Source organism: Aspergillus novofumigatus (assembly GCF_002847465.1).
Source record: "Aspergillus novofumigatus IBT 16806 chromosome Unknown P174scaffold_1, whole genome shotgun sequence".
NCBI lineage: Eukaryota > Fungi > Ascomycota > Eurotiomycetes > Eurotiales > Aspergillaceae > Aspergillus > Aspergillus novofumigatus.
In genome coordinates this window covers 2,495,515-2,521,436 of record NW_020194274.1, presented here as the reverse complement: position 1 = coordinate 2,521,436, position 25,922 = coordinate 2,495,515, and the positions used below count along the sequence as shown (strand labels likewise).

Here is a 25,922-nt window from a genome sequence, read left to right as displayed (position 1 = left end):
CGGCTGGGACGGATTAGATCTGACCGTTCAGCGACAATCATTAATCATATCTGTATCTTTCGCTTTAAAAAGATACATGTGTAGGCCCATTCAGCTCTACGTATGCGAATGATCCTCAGATACTGTTGCCCATCAGCCATCTGTGTATGAATTTCCCCTTCCGACGATCCGAGAACATCCCTCGGGAAGGCCACACGTGACCTTCTAGGAGCTTCTGCCGCCAAGACATCCGGGGATCGAGAACCGCCTGGAAAAATTTCAGAGACTTTGGCTTCATCTCCCCAGCTTTCATCTCCATTCCATCCTCCTTATCTTCTATTCTCCCTCTTCTCTTCCTTCTCTGCACCTGTTCTTGCTCTGGGAGGTTCGATCGGGCAGTAGTCGTTCCATCTTAACGTTGATTATCTTCTCTTCTATCCCGTCCTTCTATCACCCTTCTTCCCATAATGCAGAGAGCTCTTTCTTCCAGGACGTCTGTCCTTTCCGCTGCCTCCAAGCGGGCTACTTTTTCCAAGCCCGCTGGTCTTAACCTGCAGCAGCAGCGTTTTGCCCACAAGGTATGTTCTCATCTACAATTCGCAATTCTACGCTCCTGAAGCGGTGCCAATTTCTCTTCCCTGTCACCCGGAGCTCACCCCCGATACCTTGCTAACGACCTTTCAGGAGCTCAAGTTCGGTGTCGAAGCTCGTGCTCAGCTCCTCAAGGGTGTTGACACTCTGGCCAAGGCCGTGACCTCGACTCTTGGTCCTAAGGGTCGTAACGTCCTTATCGAGTCTCCCTATGGCTCTCCTAAGATCACCAAGGGTATGTTTGCCTCGAGCTAGCCCCGAATCGCTGTTTTTACCTATAGTTGAAACGACTTGTGTACTGACTGAAATAGATGGTGTCTCTGTTGCCAAGGCCATCACTCTCCAAGACAAGTTCGAGAACCTCGGTGCTCGCCTCCTCCAGGATGTCGCTTCCAAGACCAACGAAATTGCTGGTGACGGTACCACCACCGCTACCGTCCTTGCCCGTGCCATCTTCTCTGAGACCGTCAAGAACGTTGCTGCTGGCTGCAACCCCATGGATCTGCGCCGCGGTATCCAGGCTGCTGTTGATGCTGTCGTCGACTACCTCCAGAAGAACAAGCGTGACATCACCACCGGTGAGGAGATCGCTCAGGTTGCTACTATCTCCGCCAACGGTGACACCCACATCGGTAAGCTGATTTCCACCGCCATGGAGCGTGTCGGCAAGGAGGGCGTCATCACTGTCAAGGAGGGCAAGACCATTGAAGATGAGCTCGAGGTCACCGAGGGTATGCGCTTCGACCGTGGATACACCTCCCCCTACTTCATCACCGATGCCAAGTCTCAGAAGGTTGAGTTCGAGAAGCCCCTGATTCTGCTGTCTGAGAAGAAGATCTCCGCCGTTCAGGACATCATCCCCGCCCTCGAGGCCTCCACCACCCTCCGCCGCCCCCTGGTCATCATCGCCGAGGACATTGAGGGTGAGGCTCTCGCCGTCTGCATTCTGAACAAGCTCCGTGGCCAGCTGCAGGTTGCTGCTGTCAAGGCTCCTGGATTCGGTGACAACCGCAAGAGCATCCTTGGCGATCTTGCCGTCCTTACCAACGGTACCGTCTTCACTGACGAGCTCGACATCAAGCTCGAGAAGCTCACCCCCGACATGCTTGGTTCCACCGGCGCCATCACCATCACCAAGGAGGATACCATCATCCTGAACGGCGAGGGCAGCAAGGACGCCATTGCCCAGCGCTGCGAGCAGATCCGCGGTGTCATGGCGGACCCCAGCACCTCCGAATACGAGAAGGAGAAGCTCCAGGAGCGTTTGGCTAAGCTCTCTGGCGGTGTTGCCGTCATCAAGGTCGGTGGTGCCTCCGAGGTTGAGGTTGGTGAGAAGAAGGACCGTGTTGTCGACGCTCTCAACGCTACCCGCGCCGCTGTTGAGGAGGGTATCCTCCCCGGTGGTGGTACCGCCCTTCTCAAGGCCTCCGCCAACGGCCTCGACAACGTCAAGCCCGAGAACTTCGACCAGCAGCTCGGTGTCAGCATCATCAAGAACGCCATCACCCGCCCCGCTCGCACCATTGTTGAGAACGCCGGTCTCGAGGGCAGCGTCATTGTCGGCAAGCTGACCGACGAGTTCGCCAAGGACTTCAACCGCGGTTTCGACAGCTCCAAGGGCGAGTACGTCGACATGATCTCTAGCGGTATCCTTGATCCCCTCAAGGTCGTTCGCACCGCTCTGCTCGATGCCAGCGGTGTCGCCTCCCTGCTCGGTACCACCGAGGTTGCTATCGTTGAGGCTCCTGAGGAGAAGGGCCCTGCTGCTCCCGGCGGCATGGGTGGTATGGGCGGCATGGGCGGCATGGGTGGTGGCATGTTCTAAGCTGCTCCCAGCTTCCTTTGCTAGCCTGGCCTCTTCCATGATTTAAAGGTTTCTCTTCCCTTCGAGCGTGTCTTTGCATGTACGAGCATTTTCTGATATATCGGTGTTGAGAATTTTCTGTAATATTTCCTTTGTTTCTGATGTGTTACACGCCTGACTGCCCCTTCACCTACTCCGACTTCGTCCTATACCTCGATACTCATGTCTACCTCTTCGATCCGCCTCCTCTTTGATTGACTCGATCAACATCTCCACTCCATCCCATTGGGCATAAAAAGTCTTAGGGAGTCCTGTGTATCATATATGTACTTTATGCAGTCTACGACAGCTTTGGAGCTGTGGTGGTCGTGCCTCAATTAATAAAATTAATTGTTCACGGCATTCTCTCCTCAGTTTCTGTAATCTTCACGTAAGGTTTGCTACTCGGTTCTCGACGGCCTGGTCATACAGTAATGATCAAAAAAGACGCTACCATGCAGCCATAGGCGCATGCAAGCATATCTAAGCCGAGATTCCCTGCCAACTCGACTCTTTCAACTTCGCGGAGTAATCGTATCCCGGCGGCATCTTCTCATACTCTGCCACAGGTGGCAGCGGCGAAATCATCCAATCAGGATGCTGTTTCCAGATATCGTCCTCTAATTGCCTGCGATACCGCCGGGAGGACAGATAGCGATCAAAGCGGTTCTTTTCATGATGCACGTCCAAGGGCTCTTCTGAAGATCTGGACAGATGAAGAACCTTCTTAGCGGGAGCTAGGAGGAAGTCTCGAGCCATTCCGAAGAGAATTGCGTGTGCCTTGGCAACAGTCTCCCGGAGAGTTTCGTTGAAGGCTAAGAGTAGGGCGATAACGATGATAGCGATTGATGACGGCCCTAGAGGATGGCGTTAGAGGTGTCTAATTGACGTAGCTTAAGAAGACATGAATCAGGGTCCTTACCTGCAATCAGAAGCATTTGACGGAAATCGGGATTTGTCTCACTGCCGCTCCATTCTTGAACATTGATGCCGAATAAGGAGGTGAAAAAGGAGAGAGGTAGGAATCTGTGCCGGATGAGCAATTGGATGAGACGGCGAGGTATGGAGCAGATGCAGCTTACATGACAGTGAAGATTGTAAAAACCATCACGGACCGTGACTGGGTTTGGGTTACTTCTGCCTCCCACCGAGCCAGTCGTGATTCATCGACGTTGGCTTGCTTCTGCTTCAAGTCAAGAAGATTCTCTACCTGTGTCCGAAAGTCAGCGAACGGCGTCATGATGGACGTCGAAGGTGCTTACGGCTTTCTGGGCCAGGATGGTGTTCTCCCTCATTTCCTGGACTTGGTTGCGATATTCGTCGAGTCTGGCCCGCGAGGCTTCGACAAAGACCTTGCCATATCCCATGTCTTCGAAATATCTAGCCATGGTCTTGACTGTTGTGGTTTGCTGTTCGAGAAGCTTCATGATCGTTCCTAGTTCATCCATAATATCCCTCAGTTCCAGTAGCGCAGACAGGTCTTCTCGGTTCTGTCTTGCTACACGGATATCTCTTTCATCACGCTCCGCCTCAGTCATTGTTCTTCCATCGGCCGTTTTGTTGTGTTGAGCAGGATTGATGGTAAACCCGCGACTTCGGAACCGCTTAAATGACTTGGTCACCGATTCTGTCTGACTCTTGGTCAGTCAGCTGTCGAGACGTGCATGCTATGTAATCCTTACCAAGATGCTGATGGACTCTTCGAAAATTCGGAGGATCTGTAAGTCACGGTGCAAGGTCCTGTCAAGTAGAACAGTGACAGCATGTTGTACTATGAGCGCAGCAAGATCACCAGCAGTCTCGAAACGCCGTGCCAGATCTCCATTGAGTTCATTATAGATACTGTTGTGTAAGTTTGCTTGTTCATAGAGCCTACCCTCGGATGTTGTAGCCTCTTGGTTGGGGAAAAAGGTCACGACCGTTCTCTGGTCCAATATCCAAAGCCATAGCTGGTCTACCATGAGAACTTTGCCATCCTCAAACACGTCCGGAACGCTGGAATCACTTTCCAATCTCACTGAATCCCCTATCTCATCCTTGAGATTGATTGATTTCCTCGTCCTTTTCCAGAGCATTTGATCGTCATCTCGGGCAGTAGTAGATCTCAGGTTAGGGTATCCAAACTGGTCCAACGTTCTCCTGAGGTGAATTGGAGGCTCCCTTCCGAGGAACTTCCAAATCAATTTCGATTCCAAATGCCCCTTGGATATTTTGTCCGGTACGGGTCTGGATCTTCCTTGCCGCAGTCGGTCTTGCACAACTTTCCGGCGTTGTATTAGATTCCAGTACGTATCCCAATGAAGCTGGCTGCTTTTCAGCATGTGGCAAAATAAGCGCGCGCATACAGACTTACATATGGCATCTGCCAGATATGGACGATTAGCAATTATCTTATCGATTATGGCCTAAACTCACATATAGAGCGAGCCGAGGGTCATCCATGACTCCTGATGGATTGCTGGGCGAGGCATCATTCTGCCGGGAATGGATGCACGAAGGGCGTACATAACGAGCGTGAGGTTCAAAGTGACGGGCACTGATCAGCTTTGAAAACCAATTTTCCTCATTTATGAATCTGCTCAGACTGGACCTCGACGAAATACTTAGCGCCTGCCCATGGCCATAAATACAAAAACTGGAACCGCAAAAGCACTTACAAATGTGGGATTTGACGATCCGCACAGGTTTTAGCAAGTATGGAAGGTACCCAACCAGTATGTGTATAAGGAATGTGTATCCATAGAAGCTTCTCGCTTCCAGGTTCTGGTCGGTCAAATCGAGGTGCCGCTCGAGGCTTGTCTGCTCCCATCATGTTCCGTTGACCTCGTTTCGGGAGCGGCACAGGGAGGAGCCCTTTATACCTTGATGTTATATTACTGTACCTTTTCTTAGCTGAGCTGTTTTCATATATGTTGCAGAACGCTCACACACAGTAATTTTGTTTGGCTCGCTTTGGCATCGGAGCTCTCATTCGGAACCTCTCCCGCTTCACTGCCACAGCCTTCTTTCTGAGGGGTGTCTCCCTGCTGTACTACCGGCTCATCTAGCTCGTAGCTGATGTTCCCGTCGCCTAACTCGAAATAGCTTTCGGTATTGGGCTCGCTGATATGAATTCTCGGAGAAGCCATGGGCGTGAAACTGCGACTCTTTTTGAGAGAAGGACTGGGCTGGATTTGTTTGCTTTTCTCGCTCGTGACATTCACTGGCTCATCGGGTTCTGACTCTGAACGAATAGACGATCGTCGGCTGTCAAAGCTGCTCTCTGAGGAATCATCCGGAGAGACAGGCGGCATCTTGCTGGTCTTGCTTAGCCTATCTCTGAGGCACTCGGACGGGCCCCTTGACATATAATCATGGAGTGTCACTTTGGTAGACCAAAGCTTCAGAGGCGTCTCCTCGCTGACTCCAAGTGCAGGATCTTCAAAGAACCCATTGACCTGGACCATGACTTCCTTTTTGACATGGAGTGGCTCATCCACAAGAGCAGACAGTCGTACTGCCATGGAGACAGATGATTGAAGCTCCTTTATGAAGCTCATCCTTGTCGTTTTCTCTTGACCCTTGAAGTATGCTGCTCCTACATGATCAGTAGCGAGAGGTATTTCTTTCTCATGCTCCAGACCTAGTAGGCCAGATCGAATGGAGCTGATTGGTACGTGAACTTCGACAGTGGCGCTCGAGTCCGAGTCTGCGATATTGATGGCGGAATCAACCGTCTCCAGGAAGGTCCAGACTTTCAAATCCGCCGAGATCGCCTTGAACTGATTGGAAAGATGCATGAGTTGTCGATGTCGAGGCTTTAAAATTTCCCGCAGATGGTGCGGGATGCTATACTTCAATCTCATTATGCTACAAATACCTTGGGTATACTCTGGAGCGTATAGGTAGGTCGATCCCTGATGTGGAGTCGCGAAGAAAGTTATTCCGTGACAGCTCGACAGGATAGATTCCATATTCGACGATGCTTGGCTGGCGATGACCAAGGCCGCCTTAGCTACTAATCCACCTGTGCTATGGCAGATGAAGAAGATGGGTCGTCGACTCTTCTGAGCAAGAAGTCAGTACATGATTCAATCTTTAAGCACAACAAGACCTACAGTGCTAAGTCGCCGCTGGTGGAGCTGGTTCAGCAGATTATGAGCCAGCGAATTCAAGTCATCGCGAGCGCCGGGCTCTCCATGATCATATAGTAGCACCCGCGCATCTGGTATCTCCCTCGTGAGGTCAGATATAAGCCCATGGCTCGTTAGAGTCATCGCCGAACCAGGTATTCCATGGGTCAGATCCTATGGCAGGAACAGCAACGATGCTGGAAGAGATCAGTGCTTGAAGTTCTAAAGGTCAGTTTAACGGCATTTGGGGCTTACTCGACATCTGAGGAATGGACAGAATTCCTAACCGTGAATCGACCGCGTAGGTCGCCTTGGGAGATATTCTGTGCCATAACTCGGAACCCCCTCGAGTAATAGCAGTGCTCTAAGCGATATCCATCTGAAGGAACAGACGCAAGATGAAATCCATCCAGGAGGCTACCATCTAGAAAGGCACAGAAATAGCGACCATCATCTGACTCGTGTGGAAGGCTGAGGCAGGTGACATCCTACGCGCTGAACAGCCTTGTCTCTCCAGCCTCGTCAACAGGGCCCATGTGCACTTCACTAGCGGAAATTAGCGATCATCTCAGGGGCTTGGTATACTCATAGACCTTGCCCAATATCACGGACCGCATTTTAGTGTCGTTCGGACTTCTGAGGTCAAATCATCAAGAACACAGATGATCTGAGCCTTCCGACTTTCCGACGATCTCCCAGTGTCATGGTTGTCAATTTTTATGTTCGTGCCGAAATTGAACTTCTAGCTTTGACTGGCTGGAGTCCTGTTCGTTCTTTCTATGCTGTGGTGAGAACCGGTGAGCATATGCAGTAGTGTCATCGTGACCTTTCCCACACGGACGTAGTAGGCTAAAAGAACTGGTGAGTAGGACTATCTGATGCACAAAGACTGTTTACAAAGATGAGAGATGAAGATCTGTAATATAAAATTGGCTTGCTGGAACGTAAGAAAGGGTGAGTACATCTGCCGGGTGGCCGAGAAGGATAAGACACGCCTGGCGGCCTAGTTATTTCGCAATGTTATCCTTCCGCGTCGAGCAGATCGCTACTGATGAACTGAAAGTACGTTATTAAAGCACTAATTAAGCTTCATAGCAGTGGCAAATTCGATCAGTGAGGAGGAAAGATGTTTCTCGCCATATTGTTATCCAGAGAAGAAAGGTACTCCAGCCCAACTTCCCCAAAGATTATGTACACATTTTGGACTGCGATGATTTTCGCAAGAACAATTGATAAAACCCTTTCCCAAGACGCTAGAAATAAAAGTACACGTTAGATGCTCTATAAGGCGACATGCGGTGCGGTATCATCAGACATTAATCAAAAGATGAACGATCAACGAACCGAATTGCTCGCTGGATAAATAGTTATACAATGATGCTGGTACATGGGAAGGAGCCATTGATGCAAAATGATATGGAGTGGCAACGTGAGAGGCCAGAGGAGATGATTTCCGAGTGCCGTTCAACGTCCATGGTCCCGGGTAGCGGCCGATTCTCGGCGAAGGGTGGCTACCAGATGCTTGAAGCTGGTAGAGCGTATATGTGACTTCTTCCGCCCGATCTTTGTTATACGGAGTCGGAATGAGCTTCATCGGACAACTGCCGTCTCTCGTTAACGCCCCGTGCCATCTTCTTTCCAAGTTCATACGTGGAAATCATGATAGCACAAGCAGGCGCCACTTTCAAGCAACGCGCAACCCAACCGCGGAAAAGGCCTGCCATGCCTTCTTCACGGAAGATGTGCATAAGGAACTTAGGCAGAGACAGCTGCTCAGGTCGAAGTGTTTCCGGCGCTACGCTACCTCGCAAACTGCTTGGACCGCCATCACCGATGTGTCGGAACACCTGCTGGCGCGTTTTGCCAACGTCAAATGGAGTGGTAACGAATGCCGCCAGAGAACCTGACAATGCGCCAGATAGAAAGCTTTCGAGGAAAGTCGGGGTATCTAGATCATGCTGAAGAGCCGAGGACGAAGCATGAGGCAGGAGATGATGGTTGTAGGCTTCCCTGCGCAGATCGAGAAGATAGCGTTTGCATTCCTCGTATCCCCACCAGTATAATCCAGAAAATGGAACATCGCGCCACATTGTGAGTGTCAATCCGCGCCAGAGAGCCCTATAGCCATGCACCTGGGTCATTTGATGCAGATCCTCCAACGTCGCCTTGAAATGCCCTGCACCCGTACCGGGAGTGGCCTGCAGACGCGTCCGAAACATCTCAATCGGGCTGATAGCTGACGCAGCGGCGATTCTCGCGACAGAGCCGGCAACTAAGGGAGCGTAGGCGGCGGGAAAGAAACGTTTGATGGGACTTTTTTCATCGGCGCGTAACCAATCGTATCCAGCAAAGTAGATGACATTGGCAGGAATGCTCATCATCAATGTGGGACTAAGTCCACGCCAAAGTGCCAGCGTGCCTTCATTCCGGGCGATCTTGCGTAGGCCATCCAAAGTGGAGGTAAACGTCCTGCGCTGCGTTTCTTCGACTGCACAGTCCGCTACGGCCGGCGCAGAGTTTCCTATGGTCCCGGCGCCTGGACCTACCATACACACTTGAGGATCTTGACCGAACCAGAACACTTCGCGGCAACAAGCAGTTACTCCCAGATTCGGTGGCAAGTGTTTTAGCGTCTGGGTTGTGTGAGAGGTGTAGGGGGATGCATTTTGAACGGAAGATTGTGATTGAAGTCGGACACGGACGACGTCAAGAGGAGTTGCTGCACACAATCAATCAGTATCTCAGCTGCTCCAAATTTATGCAGCGAATGCAACTCACCTAGTAAAGCAGTCAGGATGCTACCGCCTGTGGCCGATACCATGCGCTGTGTGATTGAAATGTCACCATCCTTTCGCTCAGTGACTGGAGCAGGGCCTGTTACAGCCCCAGAAGTTGTCGCCATCGTTGTATCTTCACGGTTCCATGGCCATGACTCTGCCGGGCTCTGTCCTAATCCAGCGGTACTCGTCTCTTGAAATGAATGTCGACCACTAGGTGTTGCGTCGGTCGCCAAGTCTGCCATTCATTCAAAGAAAGATAGATAAAGAGATTATGGCCTGGATGAAGACTGAGGTAGCTTTCCCGTCCAGCTCTTGAAGTCCTCGAAGTAATAATAAATAACGAGCCGTCGGGGAACCTGGCGGTAGCGGGGAGGAAAATCAGCAATGCGTCAGAGAGAAAAAGAGGTCCCCGTCCCGGCTGCCGGCGGTGGCGCTTCATCCAAATCAAGTTTGGACCCGGAGATAAGCATTATTATTCTCGGGTCCCCGCGATTTTCCCTCTCTTTACTCTTTCTATGCTGCTCACATTCTTGATCTTATCGATCGATCGCTCCTCGCTTGTACAGGAAGAATGGCTTGAGATTTTATTTGCTGTTTTTATAAACGACTACGTAGCATTTGCACGGCTTCTTCCCGGCATTCTGCTGCTATATTCTCCGATTCAAAGCCAAGCATCGAGCTATCGGCGAACTACCGCTTATCAATCAAAGTGACTCCGCCGTTGGTGCTCTTTACGACATCTGATATCTATGACCATAATGGAGGACAACGCCGAGCTTGAATCGTTTCGACGCCAGTGGCGAGAGGAAGTTGCACGCCGGACACATCATAACAGGCCTAGTACTACACAACGAAAATCGTCTGTATCTTCTGCCGGCCGGCCCGGCCACTTCCCTCCTGCCGGACATGCGGCCTCGGAACGTAAAGAGGAGGAAGACAACGGAGAAGGGCTAACAGCGTTCGACCAGGGTGAGATCGCCCATGGTGTCGAACAGTTGAGCTTAGGAAGGGTAGATGAGGATGCTCTCCTCTCTCAGATACCGCGAAGGGAACCTAGATCCGCCCTGGAACACTTTGAACGAGCGGTAGAGAAAGAAGCGGAGGGCAATTTGGGGGACAGCTTGCATCATTATCGCAAGGCATACCGGGTAAGAATTCTGATACTTTTTTGGAGTATAAATAGAGTAACTAACTCGTTTATTTGTTCTCTAGTTAGATTCCGCGGTCGACAGGACATACCGTAACAAGCATTTTGCTGCTGCTTGGAAGAAATCCACACATGGTGCCCCAAAAACCTCAATAGCGACTGGCGCTCCGGCAAGTGGCCAAGATGCCCAAGATGAGCCAGTGGTACTACCTACTCCCGAGCTTATTGCCTCTTTCGCCCATCTGCCAATTCCTCGAGCTGAGCCTGAAATTGAAGGTACACCTCCGCCACCATGCCCTATTGCGAGCATTCCGTCCGAGGTCCTACTAGTAATCCTTCGCCATGTCGCGTTGATGGACCCCGCATCGTTTTGTCGGATGGCATTGGTCTGCAAGCGCCTGGCATATCATTTCGCCCATGAACAACACATCTGGAAACGACTTTGTCAGGGTTCCGAGTTTGGCTTTAAGTCGATGCATTACTCATTTGTTTGTGACATCGATGGCAATCCTGAGTATACTATGGGGCAACGCTATACGCCGTTTCCATTCTCAGTACCCGTGCAGATTCCTAAGCCATTATCCTCGTGGAGTCAGGTCTTCCAGATGTTCCCCCGAATTCGTTTCACGGGTGTATACCTAAGCACCGTCAATTATACTCGCCCGGGTGCCGCATCCTCATACCACAATATATCGTGGGACAGCCCCATACATATCGTCACCTATTATCGATACTTACGGTTCTACCCGGATGGTTCAGTCATTTCTATACTGACAACGGCGGAGCCGTTGGATGTCGTTCCTCACATCAGTAAGGAGAATATGAAAGCTGCACGCGCAACACTCTCGCATCGGCACCATCAACGTAATACGTCTGAGCCGGGTATCACTTTAGCTGGAGCCGCAGAACCGATACCCCCAGTCGCCATGTCCGCTTTGAAGGAAGCTCGTCGAGGACGCTGGCATCTGGTTAAGCCCCTTGCCGCTTCTGAATCTGAAGACGACAACCGCGTACCGTCGATTTCCGACTGCCCGCCCTTCCCAGTCAAGACATTGGACACTCCTGCCGTGGATCCCAGAGATGTCGTCATTGAAACTGAAGGCGTCGGTCCAAAGTACACGTACACAATGCATCTGTCCCTCCGGTCGTCCTCTGGAGGGTCGAAGCCTGCCAACCCCGCAGCCACACCAGCCAACACATCGAAAAATACGAAGCTTGTGTGGAAGGGATTCTGGAGTTACAACCAGCTGACCGACGACTGGGCTGAGTTTGGACTTCGCAATGATCGAGCATTCGTGTTCCGAAGGGTTCGAGGTTGGGGTATGTGAGCATACTCGTCGATGTTATGATTGCATGAAGATATATAGTACAGGTTTTGTGTCTCGGCTTGGTATAGAAGAATCTGGGGCTTTATTCGGGATCTGATCGATACCATAAACGGAGTATATAGGTATATAAGGGCGGATTATCTTGAGCAAATATCTAGAAAGGCGTCGGTTGACGACTCGACTTTGTTTCGGTTGATAAAATGAAATATAGAGTACCTGGTACTGAGTAGATCAAACAAACGAACGAATAACTGGCAGACGCCAAGCTGCTTATCGATAAGGCTCTCCCGCAGAAAAAAATTCGGGGGACTCCACCGATCACCTCCAAGCACGGGATTTGTTTGATCATTAATTAGACTGCGATTGTTGTGCATGTTCTCTATAGAGAGGTACTCAGTTAATCATTAATTTTTTTCCTTGCCAGATAAAGAGGTCGCATACGAGACTCCACGATGCCCGAAAGGGTACGTATCGTTTTTGACGACGCGGACGATGTCCGCGTCCCTAAAAAGGTCCCTGAGGCCGAACAAATTCAAGGCTCCGAACCAGTCAAACGAAAAGACCAGTCTACAGACCAGCAGAAGAAGAAAAGCAAGAAGCGAAAGATCGAGGGCCTACAGATACACGAACGCAAGAATCCCCACCGTCAAGCGAAACGCAGGCCGATCCAGTCTCACGCGAGACCAACGAGAAAGATGCGGTCAACGGCGTCGCAAATGGCACATCCGACCACCCCAAGAACAAGAAGCACAAGACGAAGAACCAAGCGCCCCAAGGAACGAGGCATAATTTCACCTCTCTGAGAGAAAAGGCCAAGGCACTGTACGAAACCCGCAAGAACCTCCCCATCTTCCCTCACGGCGATGAGATCCGGCAGAAGCTGCGCGCGAACGATGTGATGCTACTGGTGGGTGAAACGGGTAGCGGAAAGAGTACACAGATTCCTCAGTTCTTGGTCGATGAGCGATGGTGCCGTCCGACCAAGGCGACGGTTACTCAGGATGATGGGTCTAAAAAGGAACTGACGGTTGGAGGGTGTATTGCCATTACACAGCCGAGACGGGTGGCTGCCATCTCGCTGGCGAGACGTGTAGCTGAGGAAATGGGGACGCCGTTGGGGTCTTCGTCGCCGGCGAGTAAAGTGGGTTACTCGGTGCGGTTTGATACGTCTACGTCGCCAAGCACACGAATCAAGTTCCTGACGGAGGGAATGCTCCTTCAGGAGATGCTGCATGATCCGTCGTTGACAAATTACAGTGCGATTGTGGTTGATGAAGTGCACGAACGTGGTGTCAATGTTGATCTGGTGCTGGGGTTCTTGAGAAACTTGGTTTCGGGTAAAAAGGAAGGGCGAGGTGGTGTGCCTCTGAAGGTCGTGGTCATGAGTGCCACGGCTGATATGGAGAGTCTGATGGATTTCTTCAAGGGGGGTCTACAGGCACAAGGAGGTACTAAGGCAATCAACGGGGACAGTGATCAGCAGGGTTCTTCACAAGCGAATGGCGAGGAGGACAAGGTTTCTGTTTGCCATATCAAAGGTCGCCAGTTTCCAGTCAAAACGATCTACTCCCCGGCTCCTGTGCATGATTTTGTGGATGCAGCTCTGAAGGTGATCTTTCAGATTCATTATAAGGAGCCGATGCCGGGGGATATCCTTGTTTTCCTGACAGGCCAGGAAACGGTCGAAGCTTTGGAGCATCTGGTCAACGAGTATGCGACTGGAATGGACCCTGCGTTGCCCAAGGTCCAAGTACTTCCTTTATTTGCGGCTCTCCCTCAGGTCGCTCAACAACGGGTGTTTCTTCCCGCGCCTCCTCGCACCCGCAAAGTCATCCTTGCAACCAACATTGCAGAGACCTCCGTGACTGTCTCCGGTGTCCGATTTGTTGTGGACTGTGGCAAAGCAAAGATCAAACAATTCCGTACTCGCTTGGGGCTGGATTCCCTTTTGGTCAAGCCGATTTCCAAATCCGCCGCCATTCAGCGAAAAGGTCGTGCCGGTAGAGAAGCGCCGGGACAATGTTACAGACTTTACACAGAAAAGGACTATCTAGCGCTTGATGAGACCAATACACCAGAGATTCTCAGATGCGATCTGAGTCAAGCTTTGCTCAACCTGAAAGCCCGCGGTGTTGACGACGTCATGGGTTTCCCGTTTCTGACGCGACCTCCACGCGAGTCGTTGGAGAAAGCGCTGCTTCAACTGCTAAGCATCGACGCTCTGGAGGAATCCGGGAAAATCAGCTCCATTGGGTTGCACATCGCCAAGCTGCCTCTTACGCCGACCCTCGGGCGTGTCCTATTAGCAGCAGCAGAACACGGAGAAGGATGTCTTTTGGATGTGATTGACATCATCTCTTGCCTCAGTGTGGAGAACATCTTCCTGAACACAACATCGGAAGAAAAGAAGGAAGAGGCAGAGAAAGCGCGCCGAGACTTGTATCGGAGAGAGGGAGATCACCTCACCATGCTTGCCACTGTGCAAGCGTACGCAGCGGAGAATACGGATCGAAAGGCCTGGGCCGAACGGCACATGGTGTCTCATCGAGCCATGCAGTCAGTGATGGTATGTTGTCATTATTCGTCTCCGTCTAACGCTCTTTTGACTAACTACTCTGACTATCACAGGATGTCCGCAAGCAACTCACCGCACAATGCCGACAAGCAAAGCTCCTTCCCAGCGCCAGTGACTCTCGCAACGGCTCTAACAACTCGGCCACTCGCGAACCCTCACCTGTGCTCATTCTCCAGAGTTTCCTCCGCGGGTTTTCCACCAACACGGCCCGCCTCGTCCCGGATGGCAGCTATCGGACCGTTGTCGGGAATCAGACGGTGGCCATCCACCCGTCGAGCGTCTTGTTTGGCAAGAAAGTGGAGGCTATCATGTATAACGAGTTTGTGTTTACGAATCGCAGTTATGCACGGGGGGTGAGTGCGGTGCAGATGGATTGGGTTGGGGACGCGTTGACGGGAGCATTATGATCATGTTGTCTGATGGATCTTGGCCTTAAGATATGTATATACCTGACGATAGAATATACCCACCTGCATTACAGACCACAGAAAGTACGGAGTACCCCGTATCTATTCCGTGCTAAACTCAGGTGTAGGAAATTGTTACCCCTCGCAATGCAGCGTCGATAACCTTTCGACCTTCTCTTTGGCACATCGCTGATACCCCTCTTGCCACAGACTTGCAGCGATAAACTAGCTAGTGACAAGTCGGCGACGAATAAATGACATGTCAGTGAGATCGGCCAATGGATGGGATGATCGCCATTTAGCCTGTTTGAGGATCAGGAGTTTAGTATTTGCTGTTCCTTGCTCCTCACTCGAAAAGACAGCTGTATGGTACGGTCCTCAGGCACCATGTCTGATTTGGTTATCAGGCAGTAACACTTGGAAAGTAACTAACATCGTCCATGAGCGACATCATTGGCGGTGGTGGTGTCGTTATCTTTAGGAGGATGACCTTATTGATTACCTCGTACTCCGTTGGATTTCAGTGTACTATTTGGCAAGTACTGGAGTGATGTTGTCAGCTGAGCTGATGATGGATGGATATGGTTGAGTTCAGCACTGGAGACTCTTGTACATATATTTTCCCCCTGAGGCTGGTAAATGTGATGAGTTGAAAGAACGTCTCACTGTAAATAGTCAATATTAAAGGAAAAACAAACACTATTAGGTCACTATATGGCATATCTATAATCTTAAACCAGGTACGGAGTAAACTCTGGCTATCTACATGTCTTGTGACTTGAACTACGTACCTGTTGTTACTGTCATGACGGTGGTGTTTGACCTCCCCATCCTTGCATCATTTCCGGAGTTCTCCCCCAACAGTCGCGTTGTCACTAGGATGTTTCTGTCTTCTCCATTGTCCATCATTATCAGATTATAAATTACTCTTCTTTTTTGTATCAATATATTATTTCTTTCCTCTGGTTATCTATTTGACATCTTTATTCTCGCATCAAATCCACATCCCCAACTGGTCTGGATCCACAGCCTCGAAATCCCACCAGTGACGGCTGATCTACTCCCCTCCACCGCGATCATCACCCATCATCATCATTCCACCATCACTACAAGTCCGGCCAGGAACCTGACACTTCTATCTGTCTGTCTATCGACTTGTTTTCTTTTTCTTGTTTCACCCCTTTGCTCTCTTACATTTCTTCATTCATATATGACTCTATTCCACTGTTTCCTTTCTCACAACTACCCACTTTCTGAATACTGACCAACACTTGGTCACGGCCTACCTTATCTACGCACTCCACGCGGGGAGAATCCACCCTATCTTATCTACTGTGTAGATCGGAGATTAAGCATCCATCACTCATGGCCTTTCGTCTACCCCCTCAAGTCGCCCGCCGTCGCAATTCCTATTCAACTCAACAAGTTCCTGACCTTGATATTCCTTCTCCCGTCTCTCAACTCTTCGAGAGCGAATCCACGCAATGGGTACTCTTCTCCCCGCCCCAAGCCTCCACCGCCCGCACTCACACGACCTCCACGGAACGCACACCTCGAACAACTGGAGCGTCCCGCTTAAGTGATTTTGGCTCCTTTGGCACAGCGACCCGTTCCATACTTGGTTTCGAGGGTGATGCAACGGACGGCGATGTTGAAGAGCCCCTGGATGAAGATGGAACGGAATTAGACAGCTTAGACGATGGCCTGCACGCTTTCCGGGCACCGTCCGTCACTCAGGAATCTACATCAAGGCTGAACCAGTCCACCCCAGCGGTACTGCCAGCTCATGATGGGCTGGGGAGTTTCCATGCATCCAGTCAACCCGTGCAGGAGCAGTTGTGGCAGCATGAGCAGTTTAATCCCCGCCGGCGGGGGGACGTGCGTCTGAGACGTCGTTCGAGTGTGCAGCGTCAGCTAGACTCGATAGAGGATCGGGAGCAGGTTGATATGGAGCATGAACGCTGGCAACGTATTGAGAAGTGGAGAATGGACCAGAGCCGGGCGCTCTTGCAGGAGATTGAGAGGGAAACACGACGGCGGCGACGCAATAGCCGCGTCAGTGTGCAGACCGACCAGGTGGCTTCCCAACCCATCGTCTCACACTCACCTGATGGTGTCCTGGAGACGCCCAAGGAAGATCCCTTGCAGCCGCAACAGCAGACTGAGCAGGACGAGTCTTTCTGGCGACGCATCACCCGCAAGGTGATTCGGGACCTGATTGGCATCGACGACTCTCTGCTTTCTGTCATTTTTGGCGAGTCGTTGCCAGATATGGGGTCGGAGGACAATAAGTCTGCAGGAACAGACAACACTCTCAATCTGAGCGAGACACTTCGGGAGTTGGACTCCATGCCGGAGGAGCAAGGTCTCTGGCAGAGCAAATTACTTCAGCGGATCGCGCGCGAGTTGGGCATCTTGGTCCACCATCTTTGCGAACACCCCGGCGCCTTTACTACATATCTCAACGTCACGAATGAGATACCCAACGAGTATGCAGGCATACCACTTGGTCGTCTAGCAGAAGAAAACGACGCGGCACCGCAGAGTGCATCTGCCGAACCTGCCCTTCACACCATGATGAGCAGCCAGGAGTCGATAATGTCACCGCAATTTTCGCCTACGATGCGCGATCCTACCGGCAGAGAGCATGCTGCACACTGGGGCATTGAGGAGGAAGAGGATGCAAACCGCGAACCAATCCCCGAGTCTGCACGCCTCCAGCAAGAAAAGGAGTACTGGGAACGCGAGCTGGACGTGATGATGGTTTTCCGCTATCTTCGCAATCGCTTCGGCCGACGAGGGAGCAACGCCGACAGCACCCATGCGTCCTCGCGCCGTCACCCACAGGATGCGTCCCGCCGCGCGGCGATCATCCGCCAGCACCATCCCCTCGTTGCACGGGCTCATTCCCGCTCTCAAGCCCAGCTTCGACGTCAGTCTGGGCCCACGGGCATTACATCGCCGTTGCTCCGTCAACACCTTCACCGACCCAGCTCGAGCTGCGCAAGCCAGACGAAACTCTCTGCTCTCTCCAGTCGGCGAACACTCACCAGCTCCAGCCGGAATTACTGGGACATTGGCGGAAGCATCGACAGTGCGAGCGCCATCGCACCCCCTGTCGCGGCCGGTGTCGGGCTCTGGGGCGATGTCTGATCTATTTCCAGTCATCATCCCCACGTGGGATACGCGCATCGATCTATATAAGCCATATTTTGGTGCTGATCTAATCCAAGCGCTGTTTGCAATTGTCACAAATATATATACATCCAACCCACCCTTGTCAACTCATCTTAGGATCATAGTGTTTCATTCAATCACCTGTCTTGGGTATGGTGCTTGGGTTCTTGTTCATTTCTGCATCTTTATTTGGCTCCGTGGCGCAGACAGAGGTGAGGGTGTATCTTGTCTTAGGGGTAACTATTAAGACGGTGTACGGTAGAAGGGGTGGCGGGAATACGACGGCGATTGTGTTGCGTCTGTTTACATTGGCACTATGCTGTCATGTCGATTTACTCAGGTTAATCTTATTGGAATGATGGCATCTTGGACAACCTGTTCTACATTGCTGTATATCGTAACGGACTTCGATGATGGGTAGATATCTCCTGAGAAATCTGACATGGAATAGTTTACTACTGTACTGCGTACCAAATAAGCAGGTATCAGGAATGAGACATCAGCATGCTATCATAATCTCGTGTGGTCCATTTTTCGCTACCGCTACCGCTACAGTCGAATCGAGTAGATCGAGGATGAAAACAAGCCGAGGAAATTCCATGATTAATCAACTCCGCCGTACGTGAGAGCACCACTAAATGACATCAAATCCTTTCCAGGATGGGGGGGTAACATGAAAACGGGGAACTGAAAATTGGTTGTCATTTTTTCATCTCTTTTCTCTAACGCTACTGGGAAACCATCTAAGCCTGAGACAGGTTCTCGTAGGCGTTAGGGAAGCGCTTCATGTTCTCCTCGATCAGACCGTGGCCACGCAGGAACTGGACGTAGGCACCGTCCTGCTTGAGCTTGCCCTCGTTGCGGAGCTGGATGTAGTCCTCACGGCGGACGGGGGTGAAGCCCCAGTTCTTGGAGACGATGATCTTTTGGCGACCGGGGAACTTGTACTGGGCACGGCGCAGAGCCTCGATGGCGGCGGCGCGGTTGGAGTCACGGGTGCGGACGGACAGGATGATCTGGCCGATGTTCACACGGGCAACGGTACCCTGGGGCTTACCGAAGGCACCACGCATACCAGTCTGGAGACGATCGGCTCCGGCGCAGGACAACATCTTGTTGATACGGATGACGTGGAAGGGGTGCACACGCACACGCATGTGGAAACCTTCCTTACCGGTGATCTTGACGAGGTACCTATTTGATCAATGATTAGCGGACTGAACTGGGTGTGTAGTGATGCTGCTGAGGGTGCGGAGCTGATGGTGGATCAACGTACTTGTTGGCACAGATACGGGCGGCTTCGAGGGCCTCGGAGGACAGCTGTTCGTACTCGTTGGAGACCATGTGCACGCACAGAGGGAAGTCGTCGACGTTGGCCTTCTTACGTCCCAGATCGAAGATACGGATCTTGGGGTCGGGAACACCACGGTTGAACCGGGACTTAGGGTAGGGCTATGTTCAACGCATCCTGTCAGTAATCATCCTCATCACAGCACATATCAAAGTAATAGATCCATCCAGGCCCCAATAAAATCGCGACGACATAAATTCCATCTCTCCATGCCTTCGCCTGTCAAAACAGGTGTTGGCGTTGTTGCTCTCCCCACAAGCGAGCTTCCCGATCCAAAATCCACAGAACACGAAAAACTCCCACGAGAGATCAGATCCCATCAAGCGATCGCACGCACCTTGTTCTTGCAGTAGCGGTAACATCTCGCGGGACGGCGGGCCATTGTGACTGCTGGAAATGGGCTGGATGCACTTCCTGCGAACGGTGAGGTTGTCGAAAAAGGTGGTGTCGGGAGTTCAAAAGGGAAGGGGGAATTCTTCGCCTGCGGGCAAGTCTCGACGTTGATTTCCAAGCAACTCCCGCTAACGAGTGGCAAAGCCCTAAACCCTACACTCTCCACCAATCACGTCCCGTCCTCGCCATGACGCATTTGTCAGATCGGAGGCTTTCTAACATGATCATGTTGCTGCCCTTTAATCCGAATGGCTATGAAGAGATTATAAATGCCTCTTTGACGATAAAAATCTCAAGTGCTTACTCTATGAGTCAAGCTCTCTTACTGCAGAGCCTGACACTTGAAAAGTAGAACTGAAAAAAACAAGGTATTGCATCATACTTCCGTTGCTTCTACACTACGCCCAAGTACTATCGCTCCAGATAGGTGTGGACCTTCTTTCATTCATTCTGTCATTATCTAAGTGGTGCTTTGTGATATCTCAAAACACCCGGACGTATAGACATAACAAGAACCTAATGTTCGAGGCAATACACCTACTGGCTGCTGAGGATGTCGGAGTCACCAGCATCCAGGATGGCCATGGTGCTGCAGCGGAAGAGCTTACCGCAAGCGGTACCGAGCTCAATCTGTAGTACGGAGATATGTCAGCCATTGTCATTTACCCTCCAAAGCCCAGATATACGGCTTCTTCTCAGGGCTGCTCCCGCGCCGCCTTCCCTACATCGGAGAAGTACCAGCGTCGGGGCATAGCAGTGAAAACCATTGCAGAAACACTTGTGACTTACGTTGTTGCCAGAGAAGTGGTGGACGGGAGTCTTGGCCAGCATGGCGTAGTACTCGAGCTCACTCTTGCGGAGAGGAGGAGCGTTGGCAGCAATGAGGACCAGCTTGGCCTTGCCGGAACGCAGGGTCTTGATGGTGGACTTGTAGCCAAGGGTGACTGTAGGGGCAAGAATGATCAGTGATATGGTCTCCCGATGTCAATTTTGATTGCAATATCACACACCCTTTCCAGACTTCATCACCAGAGCCAGACGGCTGGCGATGGTGTCACCGGACTTCTTGCTCTTGGGGGCCATCGTTACGCTGTTTGTTCGAGTCGAACGAAACTTTTTGATTTGACTGAAGGGTGGTTGGAAAAGTGCGCTCCGGCCGAAGTTTTCGAGGTTGGGATGCGATCAAGAAGCAATTTCCAGATTGATTTTCATGATAATTTTCTTGTGGGTTTGCCCTAGTGCCGGCCGGAGCAGAGATCTTCCGTGCCGCCAGAAGCTGCTGAGTAACCCCGCGGTTTTCCGTACAGGGGGCTGAAATCCAGTTACAGGTATCTTTCCGTTATCGCATCCAACCATCTGATGTGCATCCTATGGTGATGGCACTAGGTAAGGTAGTCCCTGGTCCCTTTATTCTATTATTACAGGCGCGTTCAGTTGGGACTCCTCGCGCATGAGCTCTTACCGAGTTTCTAGCATCTGAGAGTTGAAACCGAACTTGAAGGATTCAGAAGCAAAGAGGTAAATATCAAAGTTGGAGTGGCAGGGAAACACTACTTCGGATGATAACCATTTTAGGCTGACAGATGGCCACCTAGATTTTGAACGCACGCAGCAAGGAACTGCCTATGAAATCAAAGTACGGAGTACGAAGGATGCTGTGCTATCTTTATCTTCTTTCCAAAGTAAACTTTCCAACATCGTAAAGTTCGTGTTGGCCCCCAGGTTAAGGGGCCAGGTTGACCCGTATTCTGCCTTCAAGCCCCCGTATTACAGTATGGAGCCGTTGGCAGTACGGAGTATCCAGAGATTAAGGTAGTCGTCGGATAGTTAAAACATGCGTTGGTCTCATGTTGGTTAGTTTTAATCCGTACTTAGTTAGCCGTTAGGCGCTGGCTGCTGTTGGTAGGGGAACCCAACACGCAGCTGCAACGGATAGGACGATCGCTTGTATTATTGCCGTTTCCATACAAATAATTGAGTCGTCCGCTCTACTTTTCCATCTTCAACCCCCAGATTTTCTCCATTCTGAATTCCTGCTGCGTTGATCCCTAACGTAGTACTTCTGACTTCGGTTCTTCTTCGATTTTATCCTCCTTGATTCTGGTTTGTGCCGAATCTCTAGGTGGGTGGCCAGACGTCGCCAGCCATTCGAAAGTTCTCCCACTACCTAGGTGTCCACCGTGTTTTGACCGCTACTATATACGCTTATTCCTTTAAATTGATCGCTAATTTCCGGCCGTTTCATCGTCGCTTCTCCTGGCCTGGAACTAGTTGTCCTTTCAGCTGGGTTTATTCAGACATTATTTTCCTACGTCTATCGTACAAATCACTTTCAAACTTGACTGTTCGCATTATCGGTGAATATGTCCGCTAACCCCCGCAAACCTGGGACTCCAGGCAGTGGGAGCAAAACCGCCACTACGGACAATAACACAGTCAACGGAACTCCGTCGCGAGTTCATACTCGATCCCCAAGTGCTTCTACGAACGGTCTATCCAGATCGCCTTCCCTCCGTGGCTCCGCTCCTGTCTCTGCGCGCGCTGCAGCCCGGAAACCTGGTCGGTCCAACCTCAGCATGTCCAATGTACCCCAGGTGGCGGCCGATTCGTCCGAGGAAGAGGCCCGCGCCCAGAATGCAGCTCTGATCGAAGAGTTGAAGGAGCAGTTGCAGAAAGCTGAGAGTGCATCAGAGCAGTATCGCAAGCAACTTGGTGTCTTGCAAATGCGGCTCGACGAAGCCATCAGCGAGCAGAGCAAGTTGGAGGACCAGGCTCATGAGAAGGACAGCAAGATTGAAGCTCTCAACAGTGAAATCAGAGACCACATTCGCCAAATCCGAGACCTAGAACAGGCACACGAGTTGGAACGGAATGCCATGCTGCAGGAGAAGGAGCAGTACCTGAGCCGGGAGGAAGAAATGCAGGCGACCATCCAGCGCTTGAAAGACACGTTGGCTCAGAAGGAGATACGAATGAACGCTGATAACGAGAAGAATATTTCCCGTTCTTGTGAGTAATTTATCTCATCTTCTCCCCCCTCCGCTCTCAAGAGTCGGCACTGACACGTCATTACAGCCAGTTTCCTGAATCGGTCCTCACCGGAGGTGGAAGGGCAGTTCGCGCCTTCATCTCAGATCGAGCGGAGCCCATCGCGAAATAATTCGAAGCTGCTTTTGCAGAAGGACAAACTGATTGAGTCTCTCCGTCTCGAATTGGCTGAGTCCCAAATCAAGCTTGTGGAGATGGAGAACAAAGGCGGCGGCCGGCAACGCGAATTGGAGAAGGAGCTCCTGGAAGCCCGGATGGCTAATGCTCGTCTGATGGAGGACAACGAGAGTTATCAACTGCTCTTGAGCGAACGAACATTGAATGGGGACTTCACCAAAGGTGATTTCATGAGGGAGGCCCACCCCGATTATGATGAGGGGCAGGAACCCAGCAATGGATTGGGCTCTCTGGCTGACGAGCTCGAGTCAGTGGATGCCAAAGCGGAAACCGACAATACCCGTAAACTCGAAACGGAGATCAAGGTGCTCAAGGACCAGAACAAGGCCTTGACCCTGTACATTGAGCGCATTATTAGTCGTCTCCTGCAACATGACGGTTTCGAAACCATCTTGGACAAGAACGAAAACGAACCTCCAACTACTGCAAAGCAGGCATCTTCAGTAACTGACAAGGACCTGCCCCCGACACCTCCAGAGAAGGATGACGCATCTTCCCAGACTTTTCTGCAAAGAGCCAAGTCAGTTGTCGCCGGCCAGCCCAACCGTTCTCAGCATAGATCTCGCCCGTCTACTTTCATGCCACCCCCAACGAGTGTCCCGACAGCTCACGAAAACCCCGAAACAGCGCCCAGCATTCCCATCAATCGAGCACAGCGTGGCCATCGCCGCACTCGATCAGATCAGGCAGATGTTGCAGCAGCAACTGTTGTCGGCCAGATGTATCCGGGACGCAACTCTGGTGGGCCTATCAGCCCGACCCTCATGGGTCCCGGTTCTCGTCAGAGTGTCTTTTCAGGGACAGGCTATATGTCAAGCATGAGCACCCGTGCGCCGTCTCTCTCCAGCCAGCCAGAGCGGGGTCGGATGAGTAGCTCGAACAGCGTTACCAGTGACCCGCATGATACGGCTTCCACTGGGGCGACCTCCAATTCACCACGCTCCAGCACCGGCATGACAAACTACACTGGAGCAGTCATGACTCAGAATAAACTACGCCCACTACGACTGGTCAGTGAGACAAAGGCGGCGGAGGACGAGGAGGCAGCTCGGAAAAAAGCGAACCGGGGAAGCTGGATCTCGTGGTTCAACCGTCCGAACACCGGTGACGCAGCACAACAGCAAACATGAGCTGGACTTGCATTCCTGACCGGCGACTCTCTGTTATGACTTCTTTTGCACTGACTCTTTTACTTTGGTTGTCTCATATCTCCGCTTCTGTGTAATATTGTTGTTCTCTTCTGCTTCCCATATGTCGCCCTGTTGAGGAATACCCTATCTTTATGATGACTACCATGACGTTTGAAGTTGACTGAAGATTGCTTCGTGGAGCACCGTGTGCCGCTCCTACTAACGATACCAGGAGGGCAATTTTGTTCTCGATTCTGGCTGTGATAGCCACTCTCAGGATTCTTCTTGTCTTGGATGATTCCTTTGCAATCGTTGACGGCCATTACTCATCGGAATATATCCATGAGACTCTATCTTTTATGATCCACTGTCCTTCATGAACATATGACTGATATATTAGTTTCAACATAGAATATTTGATAATATTTTGCTTATTATTCATTAGTGATTTGTGGATTCAAGCAGACTTGTTTGCGCAGCTACAGGTCCGGTTCAGTACCGTTAATATCATGATATACAGTAAACTCATACATTTTCCCATCTAGATCCATTTTTTCCCTGAGACATGTCTCCTTATTCTTCAACTGTTGCTGGTCGACTCACCACCCTCATTGACATTTGACATAGTCCGGAATAATGTTGCGGCGGAATCCGAATTGCGGACAGCTTGACAGTACTCCGTAAACAGCAATTCATTTTGGACTTCGAGACCAGGCGATATCTGCTACATTTAACAGAACTCTCTTCCCGAAAAGCATCGCCCATCATGGTCGGCTCGCTGTCTCTCTTCTCGGTCAATGCCGTCCTGCTCATGTCGGCTGACGATGGATCTCGCATCTTCGCCAAATACTACTCCCCGCCTCATCCCCCAGCTGGTGCTGCCCCCAATTCAACAGATTACCCCGGCGCCAACCCCTACCCGACGCTGAAGGATCAAAAGGCCTTCGAGCAGGGTCTCCTCGAGAAGACCAACAAACAGACCAGTGATGTGATCCTCTACGACAACCGGGTGGTTGTCTTCAAGATGGAAAGTGACGTTATGATCTACGTGGTCGGAGGCGCCGACGAGAATGAGGTTTTGCTGTACAATGTTGTTCTATCATTGCGGGATGCTCTGGGCATTCTGTTCAAGTACGATTCTCGGCTGTTTTGGCAGTAACATGCTCAATTGGATTGTTGGAGCTGACTTTTGGTCTTTCAGGGGCGCCACCGATAAACGCACAATCGTCGAGAACTACGACCTGGTCGCGCTTGCTATTGACGAAATAATTGATGACGGTATCATTCTCGAGACGGACCCTGTCATGGTTGCTTCGCGTGTCAGCCGTGCCCCAGCACCGGATGCACCGAACCTGAAGAGCATCGACCTGTCGGAGCAAGGTCTCCTCAATGCTTGGGAACTGGGAAAGAGGCGTTTGGCGGAGGGATTAAGGCAGATGTAATTGCATCGTTTTGTCTGGTTGTTATAATATGATGGGCGTGCAGTTGTTTGTTCCTTGATTCTTTGCTTCCTGGCTGGTCCTGGCGTGGTTTTGTGCGCGCACTTGTTGCATTATGACTTGTTCTTACTCTCTTCTATTCTCGCCTCGGGCTAGCGACTTATGCAGATCTGAGGACTCGATAGAGATACTCCATTTTGTTACATGGCGGGGAAAGTGGCCTAGACCTGATGAATTCTCGATTGGACGAGTGTGCTGGCGATGCTCTGTGACCATCACCGGCGGCACTAAGTGCCTTTAGTGTTTACATTTATAGAAAACTCATCAGTATGTCAAAGGAGGATTTGAGATGAAGTCTCCAAATTACGGCAGACAAAAATCGGTAACACTGGCCAAGCTGCGAAAGTGATCGGTTTACTGTGCCCCGCATACGTCACGTCTTTCC

General features: G+C 51.1%; 10 protein-coding genes across 10 annotated transcripts; 6 read left to right on the top strand and 4 right to left on the bottom strand.

The window, feature by feature from the left end:
* The first annotated feature begins 270 nt into the window (after nucleotides 1-270).
* On the top strand, nucleotides 271-2,723 carry hsp60 (chaperone ATPase HSP60). Its single transcript, XM_024826215.1, has 3 exons — nucleotides 271-557; nucleotides 664-805; nucleotides 882-2,723. Exons 1-3 carry the CDS (start codon nucleotides 447-449, stop codon nucleotides 2,393-2,395), a joined length of 1,767 nt encoding a protein of 588 aa, XP_024687341.1. The 5' UTR covers nucleotides 271-446; the 3' UTR covers nucleotides 2,396-2,723.
* Nucleotides 2,724-2,770: 47 nt separating this feature from the next.
* On the bottom strand, nucleotides 2,771-6,929 carry P174DRAFT_500357 (uncharacterized protein). The gene is made up of 11 exons (XM_024830965.1): nucleotides 6,781-6,929; nucleotides 6,511-6,722; nucleotides 5,345-6,459; nucleotides 5,071-5,310; nucleotides 4,829-4,997; nucleotides 4,767-4,775; nucleotides 4,096-4,716; nucleotides 3,676-4,044; nucleotides 3,496-3,623; nucleotides 3,336-3,439; nucleotides 2,771-3,270 (listed from the first exon to the last, which is right to left on the bottom strand). Exons 2-11 carry the CDS (start codon nucleotides 6,667-6,669, stop codon nucleotides 2,897-2,899), a joined length of 3,288 nt encoding a protein of 1,095 aa, XP_024687340.1. The 5' UTR covers nucleotides 6,670-6,722; nucleotides 6,781-6,929; the 3' UTR covers nucleotides 2,771-2,896.
* Nucleotides 6,930-7,657: 728 nt separating this feature from the next.
* Nucleotides 7,658-9,846, bottom strand: P174DRAFT_437161 (putative mitochondrial carrier protein). Its single transcript, XM_024826214.1, has 2 exons — nucleotides 9,304-9,846; nucleotides 7,658-9,244 (listed from the first exon to the last, which is right to left on the bottom strand). The coding sequence occupies exons 1-2, from the start codon at nucleotides 9,545-9,547 to the stop codon at nucleotides 8,094-8,096; spliced, it is 1,395 nt and encodes a 464-aa protein (XP_024687339.1). The 5' UTR covers nucleotides 9,548-9,846; the 3' UTR covers nucleotides 7,658-8,093.
* P174DRAFT_399729 (putative F-box protein (Pof7)) lies at nucleotides 9,831-11,960 on the top strand. Its single transcript, XM_024823882.1, has 2 exons — nucleotides 9,831-10,453; nucleotides 10,518-11,960. The coding sequence occupies exons 1-2, from the start codon at nucleotides 10,055-10,057 to the stop codon at nucleotides 11,778-11,780; spliced, it is 1,662 nt and encodes a 553-aa protein (XP_024687338.1). The 5' UTR covers nucleotides 9,831-10,054; the 3' UTR covers nucleotides 11,781-11,960.
* A 152-nt stretch (nucleotides 11,961-12,112) lies between these two features.
* On the top strand, nucleotides 12,113-14,837 carry P174DRAFT_437160 (putative ATP-dependent RNA helicase (Hrh1)). Its single transcript, XM_024826213.1, has 5 exons — nucleotides 12,113-12,328; nucleotides 12,373-14,259; nucleotides 14,281-14,316; nucleotides 14,338-14,346; nucleotides 14,409-14,837. The coding sequence occupies exons 1-5, from the start codon at nucleotides 12,233-12,235 to the stop codon at nucleotides 14,760-14,762; spliced, it is 2,382 nt and encodes a 793-aa protein (XP_024687337.1). The 5' UTR covers nucleotides 12,113-12,232; the 3' UTR covers nucleotides 14,763-14,837.
* Nucleotides 14,838-16,127: 1,290 nt separating this feature from the next.
* P174DRAFT_363558 (uncharacterized protein) lies at nucleotides 16,128-17,915 on the top strand (the record flags this gene model as incomplete). The annotated part of the gene is made up of 1 exon (XM_024821933.1): nucleotides 16,128-17,915. One exon carries the CDS (start codon nucleotides 16,128-16,130, stop codon nucleotides 17,913-17,915), a length of 1,788 nt encoding a protein of 595 aa, XP_024687336.1.
* Nucleotides 17,916-18,529: 614 nt separating this feature from the next.
* On the bottom strand, nucleotides 18,530-19,692 carry P174DRAFT_437158 (60S ribosomal protein uL16). The gene is made up of 3 exons (XM_024826212.1): nucleotides 19,628-19,692; nucleotides 19,216-19,391; nucleotides 18,530-19,133 (listed from the first exon to the last, which is right to left on the bottom strand). Exons 1-3 carry the CDS (start codon nucleotides 19,670-19,672, stop codon nucleotides 18,683-18,685), a joined length of 672 nt encoding a protein of 223 aa, XP_024687335.1. The 5' UTR covers nucleotides 19,673-19,692; the 3' UTR covers nucleotides 18,530-18,682.
* Nucleotides 19,693-20,220: 528 nt separating this feature from the next.
* Nucleotides 20,221-20,766, bottom strand: P174DRAFT_416459 (60S ribosomal protein eL30; the record flags this gene model as incomplete). The annotated part of the gene is made up of 3 exons (XM_024824502.1): nucleotides 20,221-20,313; nucleotides 20,473-20,627; nucleotides 20,694-20,766. The coding sequence occupies 3 exons, from the start codon at nucleotides 20,764-20,766 to the stop codon at nucleotides 20,221-20,223; spliced, it is 321 nt and encodes a 106-aa protein (XP_024687334.1).
* An 881-nt stretch (nucleotides 20,767-21,647) lies between these two features.
* Nucleotides 21,648-24,502, top strand: P174DRAFT_500351 (uncharacterized protein). Its single transcript, XM_024830964.1, has 2 exons — nucleotides 21,648-22,692; nucleotides 22,759-24,502. Exons 1-2 carry the CDS (start codon nucleotides 22,047-22,049, stop codon nucleotides 24,036-24,038), a joined length of 1,926 nt encoding a protein of 641 aa, XP_024687333.1. The 5' UTR covers nucleotides 21,648-22,046; the 3' UTR covers nucleotides 24,039-24,502.
* Nucleotides 24,503-24,749: 247 nt separating this feature from the next.
* On the top strand, nucleotides 24,750-25,785 carry P174DRAFT_447326 (coatomer subunit zeta). The gene is made up of 2 exons (XM_024828657.1): nucleotides 24,750-25,169; nucleotides 25,240-25,785. The coding sequence occupies exons 1-2, from the start codon at nucleotides 24,805-24,807 to the stop codon at nucleotides 25,478-25,480; spliced, it is 606 nt and encodes a 201-aa protein (XP_024687332.1). The 5' UTR covers nucleotides 24,750-24,804; the 3' UTR covers nucleotides 25,481-25,785.
* Nucleotides 25,786-25,922: the final 137 nt, after the last annotated feature.

Bases quoted from the DNA above. Each gene is read 5' to 3' on its own strand.
- P174DRAFT_437160 (XM_024826213.1), top strand. From the start codon at position 12,233: ATGCCCGAAAGGGTACGTATCGTTTTTGACGACGCGGACGATGTCCGC. The intron at 12,329-12,372 runs GTCAAACGAAAA...GAAGAAGAAAAG, and splicing joins AAATTCAAGGCTCCGAACCA to CAAGAAGCGAAAGATCGAGG.
- P174DRAFT_437158 (XM_024826212.1), bottom strand. From the start codon at position 19,672: ATGGCCCGCCGTCCCGCGAGATGTTACCGCTACTGCAAGAACAAG. The intron at 19,392-19,627 runs GTGCGTGCGATC...CGTTGAACATAG, and splicing joins ACCGCTACTGCAAGAACAAG to CCCTACCCTAAGTCCCGGTT. The intron at 19,134-19,215 runs GTACGTTGATCC...TTGATCAAATAG, and splicing joins GCCCGTATCTGTGCCAACAA to GTACCTCGTCAAGATCACCG.
- P174DRAFT_447326 (XM_024828657.1), top strand. From the start codon at position 24,805: ATGGTCGGCTCGCTGTCTCTCTTCTCGGTCAATGCCGTCCTGCTCATG. The intron at 25,170-25,239 runs GTACGATTCTCG...TTGGTCTTTCAG, and splicing joins GCTCTGGGCATTCTGTTCAA to GGGCGCCACCGATAAACGCA.
- P174DRAFT_437161 (XM_024826214.1), bottom strand. From the start codon at position 9,547: ATGGCAGACTTGGCGACCGACGCAACACCTAGTGGTCGACATTCATTT. The intron at 9,245-9,303 runs GTGAGTTGCATT...GATTGTGTGCAG, and splicing joins CATCCTGACTGCTTTACTAG to CAACTCCTCTTGACGTCGTC.
- P174DRAFT_500357 (XM_024830965.1), bottom strand. From the start codon at position 6,669: ATGACTCTAACGAGCCATGGGCTTATATCTGACCTCACGAGGGAGATA. The intron at 4,998-5,070 runs GTAAGTGCTTTT...GTCGAGGTCCAG, and splicing joins GATCGTCAAATCCCACATTT to TCTGAGCAGATTCATAAATG. The intron at 3,440-3,495 runs GTAAGCTGCATC...CATCCGGCACAG, and splicing joins TTTACAATCTTCACTGTCAT to ATTCCTACCTCTCTCCTTTT.
- P174DRAFT_399729 (XM_024823882.1), top strand. From the start codon at position 10,055: ATGACCATAATGGAGGACAACGCCGAGCTTGAATCGTTTCGACGCCAG. The intron at 10,454-10,517 runs GTAAGAATTCTG...TTTGTTCTCTAG, and splicing joins ATTATCGCAAGGCATACCGG to TTAGATTCCGCGGTCGACAG.
- P174DRAFT_500351 (XM_024830964.1), top strand. From the start codon at position 22,047: ATGTCCGCTAACCCCCGCAAACCTGGGACTCCAGGCAGTGGGAGCAAA. The intron at 22,693-22,758 runs GTGAGTAATTTA...ACGTCATTACAG, and splicing joins GAAGAATATTTCCCGTTCTT to CCAGTTTCCTGAATCGGTCC.
- hsp60 (XM_024826215.1), top strand. From the start codon at position 447: ATGCAGAGAGCTCTTTCTTCCAGGACGTCTGTCCTTTCCGCTGCCTCC. The intron at 558-663 runs GTATGTTCTCAT...ACGACCTTTCAG, and splicing joins AGCAGCGTTTTGCCCACAAG to GAGCTCAAGTTCGGTGTCGA. The intron at 806-881 runs GTATGTTTGCCT...TGACTGAAATAG, and splicing joins CTCTCCTAAGATCACCAAGG to ATGGTGTCTCTGTTGCCAAG.